Source organism: Thunnus thynnus, chromosome 19 (genome assembly GCF_963924715.1).
Source record: "Thunnus thynnus chromosome 19, fThuThy2.1, whole genome shotgun sequence".
Lineage (NCBI taxonomy): Eukaryota > Metazoa > Chordata > Actinopteri > Scombriformes > Scombridae > Thunnus > Thunnus thynnus.
In genome coordinates this window covers 12,686,608-12,710,601 of record NC_089535.1, presented here as the reverse complement: position 1 = coordinate 12,710,601, position 23,994 = coordinate 12,686,608, and the positions used below count along the sequence as shown (strand labels likewise).

The window sequence follows — 23,994 nt, the reverse complement described above, 5'->3', positions numbered from 1 at the left end:
CGGCTGAAGCTTCATATTAGCTTCAGATAACTTTTAAATTACACTTTTGCACAGGAGGAGGCTTGTGGATTTTGCCCCCCATCACTTTCATTGTAAGTGCATTATGAAGGAATCTTTTAATGGTCAGTATGAAGAGGAGAAATGATTATGGCAAGAAAAGCCTGTATTAACGCTCACATGGGCCCCTGAGTTTTGTTTTAAGACAGACTTGGAAAACTGTGAATCTATCCTTTAATATGACACACTGACCAACATAAGAAAAGCCTATTTGAGTTTACAATTCTAGCGTCGCCTGACGAGGCCACTCTCTGACACGCGATTGGCTCACCGCGCTCCCACTCCTCCAATCAGAGAGCCGCTCTGGCTCCGCCCACCACATCGCCAGCATGGCGGAACATGGAGCAGGAATTCCGCCTATGCGCGGAGGACAGCGCCGTTGACGGGGTAACACCAGCGATGACCATCCTCTGGCAATACAGATCTGTTGCCCGGCGACCAGCGGAGGTCCCCAACGTCATCTAACCAGCTGCGTGCAACTTAGCAGCAGTTTATCCCTTAAACTAACAGCTGTTTGTCCCACAGACTCGTGTCAGATTTGACAGACGGTGGATGAAGTGTTAGCCCTGATGCTCTGAGTTGGACCGATGCCTTTACTGCGCTTGAACGCCTCGCTGGGATTAGACTAGAATAGTTAATAGAAGAGTCTTAGAAATAAGATTATGGATTTGTTCGGGTTGCTGCATTTGGACGAGCTGTCGCACGGACTGGCAAACTTGTCCATGTTTCCATACTTTGACATGGCGCATTATATGGTGTCAGTCATGGCTCTGAGGGAGCAGCCAGGTAAGTAGCTGACGCAAAGTTCAAGTGCATAACAACCGTCTTCCCTGACGAGACATTTACAGTTTTAAACAAGTCTGACGGACAAACAAAGCAACTGTTTTCTTGACGTTTGAGTTAATGAAACTTTAACTTCAATAATAGACCTACAACTCTCCAGTTATTTCAAGGTTTATACCGGAAATATGTTGCGTTCAGAGAGGCTTAACAAAGTGAAAATCTATTCTGTTCTGTATGTTAATTTAATCACATTAGACACATCATTTCTATTGTTCTGCTATTTTCTTATTATAACGACATTATTAAATATTTAACAATATTGACATTCCTCACATAGTATTAATCACAATGTTACCAAGAGTTACAGGACTCATAAAAGTCTTTGTGAATTTATTTATTTTTTAATTTTGTTAGATGATCAGTATGGTTTAGTTGAAGAAAATATATAATACAAAAATAAACACTGATATTCTGCCATAATAACTTAAAAAATTAAAAAAAAAAAATAAAAAAAGTTGTAAACTCCCTTGGCTGAACTTAATTATTTGATTGGATGATTAGAATCATGTCGTGACGATATCATATCATGATCACATTTAAAAAAAAATACTGCAAATACTCCAAAATAATGATTCCAAGCAGATTGAATTAAAGGAGCAATATGCAAGAATTTTAGTTTAAAATAGGGGTTTTCAAAGTCTGACACTGTGGGCCTCCCCTCATACAAAGCTTGAACAAAGCATCCCCTCACCCCCCTCCCTTAGTTTACTTGCTTAATTTGGCTGAATTCCTGGATGCCCATGAGAACTTGATTGTGTTATTTGATCCCATAGACAGTCAACAATTGAGCCAAGATGGCCTAATATTGCTGCTGACATAACTTCAGACTACACCAAATACATATAAAAAGTCTGTCCTAAGGCATTTATTAGTTTCTGACTCTGCCAAAGTGAGAAAACAACAATTCCCTCAAACTACTTTATCTCTGAACTATCACTTTAACCAAATCACACACATTTAGGCTATTCTACGTGATGTCCTTTTGATAACTGATGTAATATTTTTTCACTTCCCTGAGCCTCCCCTGAAACTGTGTGGAGACCCCCTAGGGAGGTCTGCCTCCCACTTTGAAAACCTCTTGTTTAAAATTATCAACAGAATGTGAAGAAATAATAAAATGAGACCAACTTTCTCGGTTGCCTAAAACAGCCTGTGGACTGATTTCTATGTGAAAGGATATGATGATTATTGTAATATTATGCATTGATGATGATGTGTATGTGCAAGTTGCATATACAGTTGTACTGATTCTGCTTTAGTATTGGGTAGTTTAATCTATAAAAATGGATAATTAACTTATAATAAACATATAAACTGATCATATGTTTATATAAAATCCCAATCTGCAAAGTAACTAGTAACTATTGCTGCCAAATAAAGGTAGTTTTCAGTCAGTTTCCTGCAGAAATAAAGAAGTAAAGTACAAGTACCACAGACTTATACATACATTGCAGCACTTAAATGAACTTAGTTACATCCAACCACTGGTTTTGTCTGATGTAATGCACAACAGTGGAACACAGGTTTTTACATTTAGCATGAATTTGATTATTTTATATGGGGTTTTGCACACGTATTTGCTATATAACATCAATATTAATAAAACATTGCTACTAATATCAGGATATTGAATTCAGCCATATCAGAAAACCCTGAATGTCTCAGTTTTATCAGGTGAAAATAGAGGCCTTTGAATAATTAAAAAGACTACAAGTCTATATCTGTTTCAAGAAAACATCCCCATGTTAGAAAATGACTAAAATATACATTTACCGATCTGTTTTTCATTTGTAGACAATCATTTATCATCTCTTATTGACTGTTGCTCATGCTCCAGCGTAAGTAACATAACTTTAAATTAGGCTACATGCTCTGCTGCAGTCTGTTGGATCAGCTCAGACCAAAGGCAGGCACTGAGCCAACTATGTTACGTCACTGTGATGGTGGCTACAGGAACAGGTGGACTTTAACTGCACAGGGACTTGACTTTTCCACACACACAAACATACAAGAACACATACACCGACTCCATTGTAGTCCCGCTGCTGTAAATGTACCGTCTATTTTAGAACTTGCCTTGCAAAGCATCTGAGCTACCGTGACCTTTAACCCTCTGTCCTTTACACCCATCTATCTATCTCTGACTACAAGTGAAGATACACACAGGGTAAAAATATGGACAAATGATATGCCAGAGGTCAGCGAACACAACACATAATCCTCATATTTCCCCTGAGTGCTTGTGTGTTTTCCTCTTATATGTGTATGTCGCCTCACAGTCAGACATATTGGGGACATTTTTCATGTTATAATAATGTGTGTTTGTACTTGCCTATGAAGTGCAGACTGTAACAAAAACTGACTGAGAGGACAGTAAAAGAAAGGTTTAAAATCTCAGGATAGTTTAAAAAGAAGTACAATATAACCTGAAAAAAAGTGAAGGCACAAAACACCCAGTGAGCCGGCTTTAGTTCTCCTGTTTCCCAAAAAGGAAAGGAATGCCTTAAACTACTCAACCCTCCCTTGCTTTTCTCTTTCCTGTGTCTTCCCTTCCTGCCTTACAGTGCATCCACTTTGGGAGTGCAATGCTACAGCTGTTCAACACTTCCACAAACAAAGTCACTGTAGTGTTTTTCTAAAAAATGTCATTTGTTCAAGAAGAACATTAATACAAAGCTTATTTGGAGATGCAAAGAAGTTTACTTGTGTACTTGATTTTCAAACTTTGTAGATTTATCACACTGTCAACACACTCGACTGTGGGGTTATTTTAAGCACATTTACTAAACATCGCAATGAGTGGATTGTATAGGTTGCATGAGGACAGGGACATGGAAGAGGAGCAGTGGTTATATGTCAGTCAATGGTCTTCTCTTCAAGCCAAAAATAACCAGAGACAAGCCTTTTATTCCCATCTAGTGCTGCCTGTAATGATCCACGAGAGAGAGGAAGAGAGGGGTTAAAAAAGTTGTAAGAGAGGTTTTAAAAGTAAAATAGTGGACAAAAGAATAAGGCATTGGGTTTAGGAGAGGAGGGGGGGCGAGATTAGAGGTGGGAACAAAAGTGTCAGAAAGAAGAATGGACTTGGAAAATTATAGAAATGAAGATTAAGAGAGTGGAACTGAGGAATAAAGAAAAAGACAGCTTGGGAGTTGAGTTTCAGGAGAGAGGAGGGGTGTCTTATTTGCAGGCTTAGATAATGCTTGTGTGGTGTGTGTGGTAGATAAGATGCTGTCCTGCTTAAGACTTAAATGACAGTTTTTAATCAAGCAAAACTGTTTTTTGGCAAACACTGGACTGACACTCCCTCCATTTGTAAAGATATGGATTTGTATGCTTGCACATTAACTCATGTACAGTAAATACACTAGTATAAATATACCATATTAATCAATGTTAATTTAGTGGCAGTTAATCTGATTTAAAATAACTTGACAGGCAAAGATCACAACATTTAGCTAGCTGGCTCTGAAGAGAGAGCGATTTCCAAAAAGAGATTTGTCGTTTTAATTCCAGTGAGACCTGAGCCCACTCTCTACCTTCCCACCAGAGGTAGAGAGAGACAGAAAGAAAGACACAGTCTGACAGCTGTGGTGTATTTGGCCTGTATTCCTCAGATTTGACTTGTAAATGTGTCTCCTTCAAATGCAAAGCAGGAGACGGGATCTTCATCTGGTAAAGGTGTCTGGTGTTTTTACAGTCCAAAGCGTTCTTTTATTGGTTTGTTTTGACTTTCAACTTGCAGATATTGTCAAGCGTGTATCACAAATTGAGCTCCCTGGAAAGCAACTCGATTTCCAAGTCGACCCGTGAATGCATCGGTTGCCCACATGCTGATTCAAATTATGTTTTGTTAAATTATAGTTAAATAGTCTCCAACTCCCTCTTTAAAGTTAGTGAACAGGCTCAGACATTAACTGCAGCAGTTTGTTTTTCTAGGGAGTTGTAGGTGATGACATAGCAACAGTGTTTAATCTATAAGCAATGTGCTGCACATGTGGACCGTGTGCAACAACTGCTAAAACACAAATGGCACAAATACTAAGCACTTACATCAGGACTCAATATAAACTATGACAGGAGAAGAGGATGTGTGTGACTGGACTGTTGGCATATTTTTAACCACCCTTCCCTATCTGACATTTGGGTGCTTTTTTTTTTTTTTGGTTCATTTTCTCAAACTTCCTCCTCTTCTAACTGTGGCAACTAGCTTTTAACCACAAATAGGTAATTACATCAGACTTCTTGTGCACACAAATGATACAGTATCGTTTCATGTTCAGTTTTCTGACACGTGACAGTACAGAAAAACAACAACTTCTCTAAACTGGACTGTTAATCTCCCACTCTGCTATAGATTATAACTAGAGCAATGATAAATCGATTAGTCGATCAACAGAAAATTAATTGCCAACTATTTTGATATTGAGTAATCATATTGTGTTGTTTTTTTAAGAAACAAATACAAATATACTCTCTACAAATACTAGTTTTCTGGTTTCTTTCTTCCTCATGATAGTAAACTGAATATTTTTGGGTTTATGGACTGTTGATCGCGACAAAACAAGACATTTGAGGTTTTACCGCGGGCTTTAGGAAACATTGATCGACATTTTTCACCATTTTATAGACCAAATGACATCTATTAATCGAGAAAATAATTAACAGATAAATTGATAAAGAAAAATGCCCATGCAGCCTAACGTTGTAAACAAAAGGAGCAAGTACAGTATGCCTTTGTCCATCTGTTTCCTCTGTTGGTTATAATAGTGGCCCACTGATGAAGATATGGAGACCACCTAGGCATCAAAGAATGTGTGTTTAGGTATTAACGATGCCCTCTGAGTATTTTATGTAACAACGTAAGATATTATATAGAGACATATCAAATAGATGAGTCCTCTTACTTACAGTACTTTCTTTTTTGTCTTTGTGTCAGAGATTTCTATTAATGGCTAATGATAGCTCTGTTGCGTCAATTAGTACAATGATTAATAACGTTATTAGTTAAACCTTAAATCAAAATGTTCAACTTTAGTTTCCCCCTGCAAATGTTCTCATTTAGAAACAATTCCAAACATCAACCAGTTTATTTTCATTTTCATATCCTTTCTGAACTGAAAGAGGTGTTGAGGTTAAAATGTGAGCAGCACTGAGTGAATCCAGAGGAGTCTGCAGAGGAGGGAGATACAGCTATAAATCCTCCTGGTTTACCAATCTCTCTCCAGGAGTCTATAATCTGTCTGTAATCCTCAGATTACCAGTATGGTCCTGTGTGCGGCCGTAGTGACTCCAGGCAGGTGGTTCAGGGTTGACTGAGTGCTACCTGGCTGAGGTGAAGTGATATACATGCACTCAGTGGCCAGTTTATTAGTTATTTAGTTTATTAGTTTATTATTACACACATGGCTAAAACTAATGCAGTCAAATACAACAGCCCTGCAAGAATATCAGTGGTTATTGATGAATATTGATGGTTATTTTGGAAGTTGTAGTTTATGACGCTGTTGAATTGTATTCCTTTATACTGACAACTGTTTCTCATCTGTCATCCACCTCATTGATATCAATGAGTGTAAAAACACCTCTCAGTGTATATATAACCAAATACAATTCAATAGTACCACAAACTGCGGCCTCCTATGACCATTAAGTTGAATCAACACTTCTGTAAAACAGCAAAACAAAAACTGAACATTATAACCTTGATGGGACTGACTGGTGTATTTCTCTGCATTAGTTTTAGCTGGATTGACATAAACTGAGTGTATATCCTAGTGTATCATGGCAGCAAGGATATGCAAAATCTCATGTGTTGTAATTTTTAAAATAAAACCTGTGTTGGCCGTTTAAACAATAATGACACTAAACCATCCTTTCATAGTGAAGATTTACATCAGATGCCATAATATCATAATACAAAGCAGTTCTTATGCTATTCGATTTGCCTATAAGTCATGAGCGCTCATGTCATGCAGTTAGCGTGTAAATTGTTTAAATGGAAAAAAACAGGGTGGAAACAGAGAGAGCACTGAGTGGCTGATTATTATCTTGAGTGAACTGATATCATCGGTGTTTGTAACTTTTAACTGTCATGCCTCTGCTCTGCACTTTGAACTCCAGGCCTGGAAGCAAATAATATAGCTGAGCTCAAAGCTTTCTGTATCTCTACTAACTGTACTTAACTTGTTAATATTTACACAAAGCCAGAGGCCTGTTCCTTGGTTGGGAAAGCCAAGGAACAGGCATCAAACTCCACTGACTTCTAGTTACCCTGACAAGTTCAATTGATGTCTGCAATAATACTTTATTTATTTATTTATTTATTTATTTATTACAAAGCCTGTCTGTCTTCATTTAGTGAAGGGATTTATAGTGGTGGAAGAAGTATTGAAACCTTTTACTCAAGTAAAAGTAGCAATATCACAGTATAAAAATACTCTGTTACAAGTAAAAGTCCAGAATTCGAAATTCTTACTTTAGTAAAAGATTATTATTGTACATATATACATACACAGATACGGATATACTGTAAGTGCCTGTAAAACATTTTTCATGATTTATTGTCTTACAACATGGAATCAAAGGTATCAAATATAAAATATATATATATAAAATACTGTTTTACGTGTAAAATATAGATCTGAAAAGTAACTTTAGCTGTAAAATAAATGTAGTGGATTAAAAGTACAGTATTCCCCTCTGAAGTATAAAGAAGCAGAAAATGGAAATACACTGAAGTAAAATACAAGTACCTCAAAACTGTATAGTACTTGAGTACTTTGTCATATTCCACCACTAGGCATTTTAGTAGTATTCATGCTTATGTTTATTGATCATTATGGTAAGCACTGAACAACAGACTCACATGGATATAAGAGCACAGAATATGCTAATACCTATGTATGTAAGGAAAACATACTACTGTACATGTAGGGACTCAAAGAAATCCACAGTGATCATGCTAATAAATATACTTCTTGTCTTGTGCAGGAGCTCTTGAGGTGTCCAGAGCCAGCCCCTTGGCCTGCTGGTTCAGCTCCATGCTCTTCTGTTTCGGCGGAGCTGTTCTGTCTGGGATGATGCTGGCTGAGCCACCTGTAGCACCTTTGTCCAACAGCACCAGCATTCTGCTTGCTTCAGTCATCTGGTAAATATCAAAGAAATTAGAAGAAATGCAGAGAAAAGGGTGAGAGAGAGAGAGAGAGAAAGGAAAGCATGGAAGCAGAAGGTGATAGGATTAGTGAGAGGCCCTCTGCAACTTTGAGGGAAAGGGGATACACAAACGTGTCCTTTTCTCTATGCATCCCTGGAGCAAAATACAGAATAATGAGGTTCTCTTATAGATGAAATATACGATAATCAATTTCCTGTAAAGGGATCAAGAAATGTGAAAGACATTGAATGAAACAGAGAGGTTTTTTTTAAAATATGAAGTCTTTGGTTTCCCTCTACTGGTGGCACATATAATTGCACTCTTACCACCAAAAAACACACACACACAGTGCCCTCTGCTGGTGAAAAGAAGTACTTGACAGAGACTTTGTTTACTGGCCACATAGTTGACATTCAATAGGTAGCTGAAATGTTTGTGTGTGTGTGTGCACTTGTTATTTGAGCCATGTGTGTCTCCCCAGGTACCTTGTGTTCTACTGCCCCATGGACCTGGTGTACTGTTGTGCCGCCCTGCTGCCTCTCAGGCTGGTGCTGTCAGGAATGAAGGAAGTGACTAGGACATGGAAGGTGCTCGGAGGAGTCACCCAGGCATACAGCAGATACAAGGACAGCCTGCTGGTTATGATTGCCATTGGCTGGGCTAAAGGTCAGTTATCTGGTGGTGTGCATATGTGGATCTGTGTCTCAATCCTTTTTTTGTATTATGATAACATCATTTTGTAAGCGCTTTGAAGTAATAATGAAGTATTTAGTGTTTTAATTAATATCAGATAAGTAATACATTTTAATTTAATCATATATCTCCCTTCACAAGGTGCTGGAGGTGGTCTGATCAGTAATTTTGAGCAGCTTGTTCGAGGTGTATGGAAACCAGAGACCAACGAGCTCCTCAAAATGTCATAGTAAGTCTTTTACAAGACTTTATTGATATTACATCTGTGTTTTTTATGTTATCTTTGTGATTATAAACTACACTGTGAGTGTGTTTTAATGTACAGAGTGTAATTTGTAACTGAAAGGAAAAGTTTGGCATTTTGGGAAACACACTTTGGTTTGTTACGGGGGTTATGTGCCAAGACTATTTATTGGCTGGATGCAGTCACTTCCTAAAACAATATTTGTTTTCACACTTCGGTTTTTATATAGATCCAACAAACAAGATATAATGTGTTAATTAGAAGTGCTGGTAGGCTGATTTCTTACCTTTTGGACAGAGTTAGGCTAGCTGTTTCCCTTTGTTTCCAGTCTTTATACTAAGCTAAACCTATTTCCCAAACTCTAGTTATTTCTTCACACCAAACATGGAGACACTGAATAAAGCTGAGGGTATTCTACAGCTGGCACCCATATGTGTATAAAAATATCATCAGAAAACTCTTTGTTACCTTTGTCTTTCACATACAAGGAAGAATTGAAACCAATTGGAGTTATGTACTCACAGGATTGCCATCTACAGTGATGACGTTTGTTTCCAGTTTAGACAGGTTGTCCTTGATGATTCAAGCATATAAAATGTGACTTCTCTCAAGTGTGTGCATGAAGTAATCATCCTCACTATTTTAGACTTTTAATTAATTCTTCTCAGATATCATAACTGCTCTTTTAACATTGATTGTTGTTGTTGTTGAAGCCCCACCAAGATCACCCTGATAGGGGCGGTGCTGTTCACTCTGCAGCAGACCCAATACCTGCCTCTCCAGAAGCAGCACCTGATGCTGATCTACACCATCTTTACCGTCGTCAACAAGGTCAGTCTGAAGTAGCTTATACTTGACACTGTGACCTTCAATATATACCCAAGGTAGCAAAACGGTGGTTGAGATACAGAACAGGAAGGTGTATTTTGCTCAATTGAATTGCTTACCTGTGACTCAGATCTTAACTCAGGTATAACAAATGTTTTGGAGCCGAGGCTCCCTCCAAATCTGTGGCGTTGCCGGAGCCTTGTCTTCTAAATGACCTTTCTGCCTCTGCTTTTTTGAAGTTTTAGCTGTGGTGACTCACATTAGCTCGGTATTACCCGTAGGGCTGGGGCTTTTGCATCATTTTCTTCAGCTTGCATCATCTTCTCCTCTCTTCTCTGGGAAACTTGTGCTCTTGACTGAGACACAGATAAATCCACCATGTCTTCTTTCAACTCTCATTCTGTTAGTTCCCTCTGACTCTGATCTGTCAAATTAGCGCCAAGCCATTTCATCAGATTTAAGAGTCGTGTCCAACCTGCTGTTTATTATTTTGTGTTCCTGATGATGCAAGCGTTATACTCTCATCCCCTAATACTAATACGTAACTAATACACCCAATACCCATACAGTGCTATTATATGTAAAAGAGGCCAACATCACGTAACTGGTCAGCTTTCTGTGAAAAAAATGACAAGTTACATGACTTTCATTATCGATTAATTTACAGATTATTTTCTTGATTAATTGATTAATCGCTTTATCTAGAAAACATCAGAAAATAGTGAAAATGCCCATTATTATTTGCCAGAGTCAAAGGTGATGTCTTTAAATGTCTTATTTTGTCTAAACAACTATCCAAAACGCAAATATATTTAGTGTACAAAGAAAAGCATTAAATTGTGACATTTGAGAAGCTAAAAGCAGCAAATATTTTGGCATTTTTGCTTAAAAATGACTAAAACGATCGTTCAGTTATTACTATAGTTGCTAATTAAGTTTCTATCAATCAACTAATCGATTAATTGACTAATCATAGCAGCACTAGACTTGACCCCATCATGTGATGTTAGATAAAGTCACTTTTTATGGTTGTTTGGCTGAGGATATGTCAAAGACAGCTGCCATATTGAAGGGATTTGAGCCACTCCCACAGTTTGGAAAATCACAAATGTCAAATGTTTCTCTCTTTTCTCATATTTTGCTTCTGTCATCACAAGTGTATCGTCTCTTTTTCAGTCAAGGATGATGCTGACAGGCTCGTCCACCTCGCCCTTCGCTGCCATCGAGTCAGCCATCTACAAGACCTTCTTCGCTGGCTCCTCCCCTTACGCCGCCCTCACCGCCGATGTGAAGAAAGCAAATATTGATAACGGCGCAGCGAACCGGACGACCTCTACCACAACAACCAAAGAGTCCAGTGAGAATGAGGCAGCAGGGAAAGGAAAAAGCGGATCGCTCAAAGCCAAAGACGAGTCAGAGAACGCAGAGACAACAAGCTGCAAGAAGACCGACTAGTCAGCCTCTGCCCTTTCTCCCCTTTTACCTCCAAGCAGGGTTGTGGAGTCATTTCTGATTCAGTTTTGTCATGTCAGGAGGTCATTTAAACTTTCAGCTCTGTTTTCTGTTATGAAGAAAGACATTTTTGCCCTACTGGCTAAAAACGTTTTTATTCCAAAATGTTTCTTTTGCATTTTTTTTTTTTCAAATGTAATTTAAAAGACACTGAAACAGAATTCCGATAAGAGCTGACTCCAATCAACCCTGTACCTTATTCTGGGATAATCACCCCATCCTTAATGTACTGTAAACTGTATTAATATTTATGCTGTTGGATATGAACATCTTACTATCCTTGGGCTGATTGCACACTTGCAGTACACTTGTGTAGCTTAATTTTTTATATACATTTATATTGAGAACAATCTTATGATGATTTTATCTCTGGGTTTTGGGAACAGTGCTGTGCACCCGCTGATCTATGAATGTCTATATCTTTTTCTTTCTGTGTATATTCTGCTTCATGTAAATGCTATATTTCCTATTCTGCAGTAATTTCTGCAGAAACATTTTTTTAAAAGAGAGATTATATACTACGATATTCAGATATTTTATTCTATTTATAAAAAAACATAATTGCACTCTGAATGTATAACATCGAAACGGAAGACAACTATTTAGTGTGTTCTGTTTCTTTGGTGAATGCGTTGAATTACAATTGAAAGCATGAGAATAAACATGTTTACATGCACTAGACGATGTGTTGTTGATGTGATTCCTCGCCTCTAGATCTAGATAGAAGTGAACACGGATGCACAAATTGAGAACGTTATAGTGGAATAGAAATACATTTCTATGTCTCTAAGCTACATTTATTCTCAATATCATATCTAAAGAGTAACTGATATCTATATTAGCTGCTGGTAAATTGATATAAATCAGTACAGTGCCCAGAAGTAACCTCCTCTATAGGCTGAAACATTGCATCAGTGTAACATCAGCACCTGATTGATACCTCACCCTCTTTATAAAGCTGCTGGAGAGAGATCCCCCAAATCCCCCCCCAGTTCTCATCTATGTAACCTCAGACGGCAAAGAATCCACCTGTGAATACAAATTAAAAACCAGTGGGGGGGTTGGGGGATGGGGAGGGGGTGTTGAAGAGAAAAAAGAAGATGCTCAAAGACGATCAAAAGCGATACTGGTAGAGATGATGCACTTGCCTTTAATACGCCTCAAGTCCAAAATTGTCAGATGCATGCATGTCAATTACAGGCTTGTATCTCAAAGTGTTAGCTGAAAAACTGCTTTATGTTTGTGTGTATGTGTATATGTGTGTGTGCGTGCGTGTGATCTTATTGACTGTAATGGTGAACTGTTTGACCTGGAAAACTGAAAAACACATTAATAAGCCAATGTTTTCCTGACGCTGCCTCCTATGACAAAAAGGCTGATGACATGATGACAGCCCAGAGCCTGAAAGTTCCCAAGCAATTCTCTTAATGAGGTCCAGACCTACTTGACCCCTACCACAATTACTCACTGAACTGATCGAGCCCCTGCTCCTTTCACCTCAGCCCCTTCATCCCTGTGCCTCACCTGCCCTACAGCACACATCCCCTCAGACTCTTTTCTAGCCCCAGATTTCTGCCTGTTGTCTAGTTGCAGAAGATTAATCCTGACCTAAATGTGTGCACACAAGCTTGTTTACACATACATATTGGCCACAATGCATACACACATTCTTCTACATATAACTTTGAACACCACAGTGGTGTCTGAGAGGTCACGAATATAATGAAGATGTGACATACTACGATTCGTGCACACACACATATAAACTGTGCACATAGACAAAATGCTAGTAAGTACTGTAAGCTCAAACATGACTTTGAACCCACAGTGACTTCTAAGTAGAGGTCAGAGACATACCAAGACCATGACATACTACCCACAAACAAACCCACAGCTGACAGAGAGACACAGTAGAGAGAAAGACTAGGGGTATTTCTGACACGAACAGCTTGAAGTTGTGACTTGTTTTGCTGTTGCTCTTTACTTTTCCTTTCATAAACACCACCACCCGTTATACTTCTAACATTTAGATTAAAAGTTGAAAGGTTAAATCAGGTAATATTCTATATTTTTCTTATTGTCAACAAATCCCACAAAAAGTCCAAAACCAACAATGAATTGATTCTCCTAACAAGTGTTGTCTGTAGCCAGACCCTGATATCTCTGTGCGTGACATGAGCCTCTTTGAATCAATCTCGCATCAACTGTCCTGCTGCCTTAAACTACTCACTAGTGCACCAAATCTGAAAATAGTCCCTGACAAATTCAACATTTACCCCTGAGAAAAAAAGAAAAAAAACATTTTGGGAAATCACTTAGTCTTTTTCTAAAAATGAAGTAATATATTTTTGACCTTTTTTTTAATAAGATTTATGCCTTCTGAATGGGCTAGGGGCTAAATGCCGCAGACAGGAGGTAAGAAGGTATGGCAAGATGAATGAAGGCATGGTGGTTTTGGACAACAACAACAACAAAAAACAACTCCTTTTACTTTACTCCTTTTTTAATAAAAAGTTAATAAAAGTCTATCCTTAGAGTTTGCGGGTAAAATATTAAAGAGCCCCTCCAGACATGTTTTAAGGCATGATCTGCTTAGAATAAAAATGTTATGTCTGTCAGTTTTTTTCCACAGAAAAGTTGAATAAACCTTGTTGAAAATTCTTAAAACTTCCACCACTCTTTCTCCCTCCAGAAAAATCAAAAAGCGATTAACCTGTAAATATATTTCACTTCAAAAGTTTAACTGCTGGACACATGATGTCTCCTACTTCACTGAAACGTCAATTCTCAGTATATGTGCACCAGCGGCTTCAAGTTTCCACATCACACATGTGTAAGTTGCATACCGGACCACGATTAGCTCCAAACTAGTTGTGATGTCACAAATCATGCTTGTAAGTACACACCTTAAACTCAGATTTAAGGTGAGCACAGAGAAACTTTCCCCCTTCAGCAGATGAATATGAAAACAGCCATCTAGTGTTAAACTTTGTTCATACGTCGTTCTGCAGAGTGAAGCTCAAACATCCAATCGAGATAAAAATATGCAAAACACATTTTTGAGTGGAAAGGACTTTAATGAAAATCATAGATCTTTGTTGAAATGTTGATCACTTCAAAGAGGCTGATCTGTTCTTTATCAGTCTATAATGCTACAAAAGTTGATTTACATAAAATTTAACACATGCACAAGCTAATAAAGGTACCACAGTACAAAAACCATGATGCTATAACAACATGTTTACATGCCAGTTTAAATTAGCTCGTTTTCATATGCAGTTTCATTACATGGGTTGAACTCTCAGTCCCAGCTTTAACACGAACACACATTGATTTCCAACCTCCTCTGGTGAAACTGCAAAACACCTTTGGTAGCATCTGAAACTCCAGTGCTGCCTGGAGGATAAGAGTTCCTGTTGCTGAGTGGTGCAGGACAGGTGATTACCACTTGGTGGCGTGCGGAGGCGTCATCACCGATGGCTTGATGCCTGGGAACTGACAGGCTGGCCAGCAGCTGCAGGCAAGAAGGGATGGGGACAGGAGGGGACCCTCTTTGCAGAACCAATGGTAGCTGCCTGCACGTGTGTGAGTGTGTGTGGTCTGCTTTAGCTGTGCTTGTGAGGATCCAATATAGACAGTTCACTGTTCTTGTGGGGACATTTTGGGTTGTAAGGACAATTTATATGGGCTGAAAAGCTGATTTTAGGGTTAGTGGTTAGAGACACACTCCTTTAGCATCCCCCAGCCCCAAAATTACATTTTAGAGTCAACGTGAGAGTTTTAAAAAATCCATTTTTAAGGGGTTTCATGGATTCTATTGTACGCTATGACAAAATAAGGGATTATATTTTTAAGTTTGGGCTGGAGTTTGTTTGATTGCAGTAAAGAAGATGTTCTCTTAAGTGTAGTAGAAGCAGCCAAATTGCATGTGGATATGTGTGTGTACTTTCATCTGTGAGGGTGCATGTGTATGTGACACAGAGTGGCAACAAAGGCTGAGTCCATCAAAAAGGCACAAAGAGCTCTGGGCCACACACACACACACACACACACACACACACACACACACACGCATGCATGTCCACCTACAAACACACACACGCGCCACACACTCACAAATCCCTCCAACCACCAGTGAGACCAAGGCGTGTTTTCCTCTCTTCCTCCAGAGAAACCAACATGACCTGCTCGCACATTCACACCTCTGCTGTCACTGCATGTGTATCTTTGTTCAACTTGTAAGCTGTAGGTTGTCCAAATTTCGATAGAGCATTTTTTATTTCAGTGATTAGACTGAAAGGTATCTAAAAAGAGTTTTTTTTTTTTTTTTTGCTTTATCCCAGTCAGTCTCATTCATCTCATTGATGCTTTGCCCTATCACACCTCGCTTCATTCCATGAAAATGACTGTGAAAGTGTTAAACTAGCTGCAATCTCCTAGCTTGTGGCAGTGCACCTGCTCCAACTCAGTGGTTTCTTAACGTGTTGTCAGAGGCTGGACGTGACATGATCTTTAGTGGAACTGTGTGCACCAATTTACCTCTAAGCTGATGCCTGCCATGGTTGATATATCAATTAAAAAAAAACCTAATGGAATAAAAAGACACAGTAGGTGCATCATATCAAAATGCAAGGCATTAATTAGCTTTTTTACTGACAACTTCTTCCTTTTTTTAACGATCAAAGTGAGTGTTTTTTTAATACAAAGTTTTGTCAAATGACTCTGGGGGTGATGCAATCCAACTCATTATCTCTTCAAGTGAGATGAAAGTGAGGAGAGAGCTGCTTGAGACCACACAGGAAAAGACTCTGTGAGGGAAGTTAGGGAGAAGGAAGGAGAAAGGCAGATAAAGGGCAAGACAGAAAGAAAGAAAGAAAGAAAGAAAGAAAGAAAGAAAGAAAGAAAGAAAGAAAAAAAGAAAGAAAGAAAGAAAGAAAGACTAACTGGAGTTACATCGGGTCATCATGACAACGTTCTGGTGTTTGCATGACATCTCTCTTTCTGTCTCTCACACACAAAAACACACAGCAGTCTCTTCAGAGAGCTCTGAGCGCTCAACCAAACAGTCTGTGTCTACCACCATTCAAGATCTGACTTGAAAAGAATAGCTGCAAGGAGAATGCCAAAAAATGGAGCTGCTGTAATCTGACTTGCAAGCTAGCTGCGTGTATGGGTGAATGGAAGGGCTTTCTCCAAAAAAAACTATACAAGCATATATGTTGATTTTTCACTTAGAAAATGAGCAAACATAAAATCTGGCTATGAGTGATCAAACTGTTGTATAGTACTTTACATAGCTGTTAAAGCAATGTGGTTTTGTTTAATTTACTGCTGAAAAAAATATAAAATATATTGAAAAGTGTCATTGAAAGGACGCATATTGAAAGGTTTTTAACATTTTGTCCAAACTCATTCACAATTCTGAGGAGGACAGAAGATTTAAAACACCTCTCAATACAATAAAACACGAAATACAGCCTCAGAAAATGACCATAGAGCTGAATCAACACCTCTCTGACACAACCCAGTGTCAACAAAAACTGAACATGATAAGCTTCACAAAGCTTTTTGCAAGGCAGTTGCATTGGATTGCATTAGATTAAACAGGTGAACTCTCAGCCCTCTGAATTAGAGTTGGACTTTTTATTTCTTTTAAATGATGAATGACCAAAAATCTGTTGCTTTTCCTCCCATGAAAACTTTCCAAAGGACACTACAATAACGTAGAAGTTATTATAGTTTCATGTAGTATAAATACAAAACAACAACAGTATATATCGAATATGCCAAAATTATTAAAGGGGACATATTTGTGATGTCATTTTTATACTGTTATTATATCGGATGTCCATGTTAAACATGCTCAAAGTTCCAAAACTTGAGGTCAACATGGAAAAATGGTCCCTGCAAGTCAAAATCCAGGGCTTCAGCCTGGTCTGGACGTTTAGTTTGCAGTGTAACCTCTACTTCCTCCTCATGATTACATCTGATTGTTTGTTCATGCCCACAAACGGCCATCCATTCTGTAGCCTTTGTTGTTAAGGGTGTTGCCAGGATTCATCCATGGGTTGTTTGTGTTTTCCATTTGCATATTTTGGATCAGATAAAGGCTTGAATATGTGCAGATGTATTTGAGAAGTGTCCATTTTGAGTAAAGAACAAGAAAAAGAAGTGAAATCCTACTACTACTATTTGTTTACGTAGCCAGAGGTTAGCCGAGGTGCAGCTTCTGGGAGCTAACCAATCAGAACAGAGTGGGCTTATCAGGACAAGAACTAAAACGGCCTGTTTCAGACAGAGGCTGAACTGAGGGGCTGCATAAAGGGCTAGTATAAGTTAAATAAGAGGTTTTTTTGAACTGTAAATCATGCAAAGATATTCCAGTAGAGCCCTAGAATATAAAATATAGAACTGTGAATGTGCATGATACGCCCCCTTTAATATTCTCCTCACACTTCATACATGCTGTGCCAGGGCGAGAGAAAAGTCCCAACTGTCATTATGAAACAAACATCCCCATTGATATTCTTGTTTTTTAGTCATATACTGTCTTTCACCCATCATTTCAAAATGCCAACAAAAAATCATTAGCATGTAGTTTGTTAGCTAAAGCAAACTTTTTTTTTTCACTGAAAAAGACAATTTTCTTCAAAAAAGGTCAATGGAAAAAGGCAGGATGTAGTAAAAGTTTATCTCAGAGGTCCACATCTGCTAAATCAGTCTACATTTCAAGGGTCCAGGTTTTGTGCTTCTTAAAAGAGCTTATGGATCTTTGTGCATGAGTGGCTTTGAATACACCCAAGATCTCTGGATAGCAGCTGTACACCAAGTTTTTAGTGCTTCCAATGCACTCAGATTTTGAGACTCAAAGAGATGCTACTTTTAATATTGTTGTCATTTTTTGTGGCTATATTTTCATAACGATTATATGAAGAGTTCATCTATGGGTGAGGTGCAGCTTTAAATAAAATTGAGGCTTTGAAAGCTGACACAACATATATCAACTAAAAATATATACGAACCTGCTGCTTCTGAGAAAATTATTTTAATAGTTTCATTAATTTGTTTTTCTGGTATTTTGTTGACTTTGTGAAGATGCGGAAATATGGTTACATTTCTTGTAAGCAGTTTGATGTGCTGAAGATCCTCAAATAACTATTTTCTGATGTTGGCCTTTCATTTTTTAACTTATCCCAGATCACATAGAGATGATCTGCTCTCATATTGGTTCCTGTTCTACCTTGGAAATGAGGGTTAGTTCAGGGTGTGCAGACTTCTTTTGTTCTCCTCAGTATTTCTGTTCACATAAGCATGGCCAGTAGTTGGTACATGGTGTGCTTCTGTCACTCCCCCTCCTCTTCCTTTCCTCCTCCTCTTCTTTTCTTCTTTCACTGAGGAAGCAGATGGCGTTTAGTGTTGGTCCTTTTCCTTTTCATAAAAGGACCTACTAGATATTCTTAGCTCAAGGTCTGTATGGGGTAAATGTGACCTTGCTAAGGCAATGGAATTGGAGTTATCATGCTACAATGACTACACCCTACAGCAGGTTATTTACTACAGAATGGGTGTCTGTCAGTGGATCTCCTCATGTAGGAAAAGAGTGACGTTGTGTGGTCCAGTCGCTGTGATTTGTTCATATTTCCCATTGTTCCTTTTCTCAAATTTCTCTCTGCTTCCTCCTTTCACTCCATCAATCTGCTTTGTTTTCTTCTACTAATCTGCTGTATCTCTTCCTCCCTCTTTCCCCTCCTCTTTCTTCCTGTCCTCTCCCTCTGTCGTCCCCTCTCTCACATCCTGGGGGACCCTCATTTAACCATCATTGCCCCTCCTCTCCTCTCCGCTTGGCCCCTCCTTTATGCAAAGCAGGTGTCAGCCAGGACAAGGAGGACAGCGACTACCTCACAAAGGAGGCGACAGGGTCTTGGGGGCGAACACACACACACATACACACACACACACACATACACACATGTGCACACGCACACACTCTTAACACGTGCAGTCTCCTTCTCTGGATCCCTCTATCTACATGCACATGCACTTCACACGTATGTGCTCCCTTTCTTTCACTCACACGTTCACACACACTCACACACGCACGCGCACACACACACAGCTCCCATAGGCTGGGCTGGGGCAAGCGACAGGGAGAGCTGGAGCTGTCTGTCTGTCTGTCATTAGTATTCCAGCAGGAGGCTCCTGGCCCGGCCAGACATCTGAGCGGAGCAGCCGCAGCAGATAAAGAAGAAGCCATTAATCCACGGAAGATTACCAGCACTGATACTTTATCCCACCGTAATACAGCAATGCAACCAGACTCATTCCATTTACAATGCCGTCAGAGGAAAAAAAAGAGGGACGAGGAGGTATGAGAGAGCTCACCTTGTGGATGGAAAGATGGCAAGACATACAGAAAGCCAGCTTCCCTTCTTGGCTCTCGTGATTTGAATTTCTTCTTTGATGGAGCAGGGGCTGGGCAAATTTTTGTGTGAGAGTGTGTGTGGTCCTGCATTTGATTTGTAAATGTTTTGAATTCAGGATGGGTCACCCCCTCAATCATTGTGCCACAGATGGCCACTGTTTCAGAAATCTAAGTTGGTCCAAAGAACAGCTGGCTGTCTTTCCTACACCATGCTGAGTCTGTTTAAATCTAATATCCTTAATAAGTGTGTCTGTATGGGTTTGTGTGTGTGTGTCCCTGATTAATTAACTTCCAAAAAAACAAAAACAAACAAAAAACACCAATAGTCAACTAAACCACACTGCAAGAACCTTACACCACAATGGGCGCCATTCTCTTCAAGTGAGAGATCATATCCAGAGTTGAAACCATCAGTCTTGTGATATCAACGTAGCCTGGAGAACATGATACAGTAGAAGCAAGCCGTTTGAAGAAACAGTGGAACAAAGAAAAGAGGAACAATAGCACAGCAGATGCAGCAGATTAGATTGGAGTTTGATTTTTCACACGCTAACTGATAATAAAGCCCAGTTATGGGTGGGATTTCTGGATGAGGAAACAAAACCAGGAAGAGGAAGAAGAAGAAGAAGAAGAAGAAGAAGAAGAAGAAGAAGAAGAAGAAGAAGAAGAAGAAGAAGAAGAAGGAAAGGGACCGTTGACTCAACGAGCAGCGATGACAGATGAGCTGAGGAGAGGAGGAGCCAGATAAAGGAGACAAAGGGATCCTGGGCCAGCGAGGAGGAAGGAATCAAACATTTAATAGGGACAGGGAGAAAGATGAAGGTGCAGGAGGGAAGGAGAGAGACAGTGAGAGAGTCCACTCCTGGTACAGTGCTGAGCTCATGCGTCCTGTAAAAATCCAATCCTTCAGACTTGGCAGATAGTGTTACCATGAGAACAGCAGTGGGGTTATTGTGGAGAGAGAGAGAATGAGGAAGTGAAAGAGAGAGAGAGAGAGAGAGAGAGAGACGGGGAAAGGCCAGGCTTGCTCCAGCAACCATCTGTTACTCCAGCTTACCCTGGCACTGAGACCAACCTGCCTCTGGAAAGGAATGCAGAAGTCTGACCACGAGAAAGGCTGACAAAACCAGGCTGAACACCAAGTCAAAGTACTGACCTGGGCTCTGCTTCTGTAGTAAACATGATTACATTTTCATCTAACCACCAGTGAATCACCCAGAACTTTATTTAGTTGAGAATTTATTTGCTCTGTATTTGATAGACTTCCAGACCACATCTCGACACTGCAACTGCACTAGCAGCAAAAGAGGAAGGCCTGTTTTCACTGTGATAGGTGAAAAGAAAAACGCTCTACTTGAGAAACTGGTACAATCATGTCAAGGTTTCTGCTAGTGTTTCTCTAATGTTCATCCTCTTGCCACTATTTTATTTTAGCCACTCTTTAAAAAGTATGACTAGTACGGCAAGTAGTGCTACCAATAGCCAGTGTGAATGTCAACTCTGCAACTGGATACAGTTAATACATATTTTTATCAATGTTGTCACTCATATTTTCTTACATTAACCAAGAGTTGTAGTTGCCTAACCTTACCTATACCCTTACCAGCCATTTATTTGCCATAACCATGAGTTTTCCCTAAAGTTAACAGTGACAGTTACCATATGCAGACGTCATAGAAAGCAAGAATTTCAAATATGTTGCGATTGACCATAATCTGTGGTTTTACAGAACTGTCCAATATTGGCGTTCTTAGGGTTGTTTCTACCCCTGCACTGAGACAATAACTTATCTCAGGGTAATACACAAAAGAAATGTTTGTATACTGTATGTACCCTCTTGGACCCAATACGCTAATTTGCTTTACAGACTGATGTATGACGGTACAACAAGCCAGTTTTACAGAGAAACTGGTCACTTTTCTGTTATACATGTAGGAAAACAAAAAAGATAGGCAAAGCTACATTAGATTATCGGTTTCTGTGGCTGCACTGTTGATGTGCACAACATTTTGGAGATCTGTGTTTCACAGCGGTGGCCTCCAATTACCTGGACATGAGAATAGAAGCGACAGTGGCAAGAAGACAACCCTACAGACTCCGTGACACCTAACATCCTGCAGGGTAGCCTCCAACGTCTACCTATCCATTCTCAGAGGACACAGTCAAAACTTGAGATTTTTGGGTCAATCTTAAGGAGAGAATCAAGGAGAGAAAACATAAATCTATCACATCGTAGGTCCAAACAAGAACATAACTACTGCATAATAAGCAAAACGGATTGATGGTTAAAACATCAATCTAGTCCACAAAGGAACATAGGTCAGTACTTCACCTTAAGCCTTACAGCCCTCAATAAATATCTGATGTGCTTTGAATTAAAAATTACCACTTGGACAAAATGTCAGGTGCTATAACCTTTAAATTTCACCTTCAGAGTGACTTAAAGTGTTGCAAAAAAAAATGTTCACTCTCCTTTTCACTGCATAGACAATGAGCGGCACAGATACCAAAGACGCTCTTATTGATGTGCAGGGCTCCAGCCTGATCCCAGCTCACTCGCATCAGTATTTATAGTTGTTATGTCTCCATTTCACCCACTTGTTTGCAATCATTAATCTTGACTATCTCAGGAACAGTTTTGCGCTCATGTGTCTGAAGGAACTCTTCATCTTCTTGTTCTGCCTGGCATCAGTAAATCAGCAAAAACTGGATTAAACCTAGTCAGTCTGGGTATGATCAAACAAAAGGAAGGCAATGATATTCAATGAATATTTCACCAGTATGAATATTAAACCAGTAAAGTATCTGGTCGGGTGGAATTACTTTACAGTCACATTAAGGTATTTGAAGTGATTTTATCTTATTTTAAATGCCACTTTAATATCTACAGAGTTATTTCAAAGAAGCTCTATGCTTTAGATGACAGAAGAATCTAGAAAACTAAAACATCCTAATAGAGCAGGACATAAAATCAAACATTAAAATCTGTTTTTAATAGATGAGTGTTGAGTAACTCATCACATATTTCTAACATTTGGAATTACATCATGTAGTTTTATGCTATTGTGCCTACTCAACAGTGAGTTTATGATATTTTTGTTTGCCTGTTGGATGTCACAGGTTGTAATGCACTAATCAATCTGTAACACTGACAGTGGAAAATTCACACACATCACCAAAACCAACACGGCGGACACAACATCCATCGCTATCGGGAGATTCCATAACTGAGTGAACACAGTGCTGGGGTGATATCGATTGACTGCTCCAGTAAACCGCCAGTTTACCACTTATGACTTGAGCCACGGTGAAGTGAAAACCACAGTACCACATTGCATTCAGGGCATTACCATGTCTTTACCATGTCATGGCACACAAATCCTCAGAGTAAGCATATTTTGGTTAAATTACCAGGAATTTGCACTCAAAGTCTTTATTTACTATTTTACATTAACAGATCATTAACCTTAAATTTTGAATCAGAGAAGGACAGAGAAATGGTCACAATCATCTTTATTATTATAGCCATAGTTTACTTTTAACGATGCCATCTCCTTCTGAGTGATCTAGTTTTTTTGGTCTCCAAGGAAGATGTTCAATTCCCCATCCATCCATGACCTCCACAATTAACTCAGCGACCAATCATATCAGAGAGAGATGGAAGTGGATGTGAGCCACTCAGAACTCTGGAGACTACAGGTCCTCAATACTTCATCATCACTATCATTATCAGACATAGACCACAAGACTTGGCGTTAGGGAAAGCTGGCGATAAAAGTATCAGAGGGGAAAGGAAAAAAGGTTGAAAGATATCTGTGTGTACTGTACCGTGTGTGAAATATCTGCATTTTGTCTCATGTTTCCCATAATGCCACCATGAGGTTGATACTTTAGGTTGTGAGTGAAATGTCTTAACAACTATTGGATGGATTGTCATGAAATTTGGTACAGTTTGTGTTCCCCTCATGATGAATTGTAATAACTTTGGTGAGCCCTTAACTTTTCATCTAGCACCATCATCAGGTCAAAATTTTAATTTGTCCAGTACTTTGTTTTATGACTAAATATCTACAAAACAAATGACATTCCCATCAACCGCAGCTGTACTTTGAGTTTAGTGCCAGTTAGCAAATTTTAGCATGCTTACAAGATGGTTAACAAGGTCGACATATCGACAAAACATCAGCATGTTAGCATTGTTATTGTGAGCAGCTTTCAGACCGACATTAGCTGTGCGTG

General features: G+C 39.1%; 1 protein-coding gene across 1 annotated transcript; it reads left to right on the top strand.

The window, feature by feature from the left end:
• Nucleotides 1-376: 376 nt before the first annotated feature.
• Nucleotides 377-12,014, top strand: tmem38b (transmembrane protein 38B). The gene is made up of 6 exons (XM_067574444.1): nt 377-843; nt 7,894-8,050; nt 8,538-8,722; nt 8,891-8,978; nt 9,707-9,824; nt 10,998-12,014. Exons 1-6 carry the CDS (start codon nt 720-722, stop codon nt 11,274-11,276), a joined length of 951 nt encoding a protein of 316 aa, XP_067430545.1. The 5' UTR covers nt 377-719; the 3' UTR covers nt 11,277-12,014.
• Nucleotides 12,015-23,994: the final 11,980 nt, after the last annotated feature.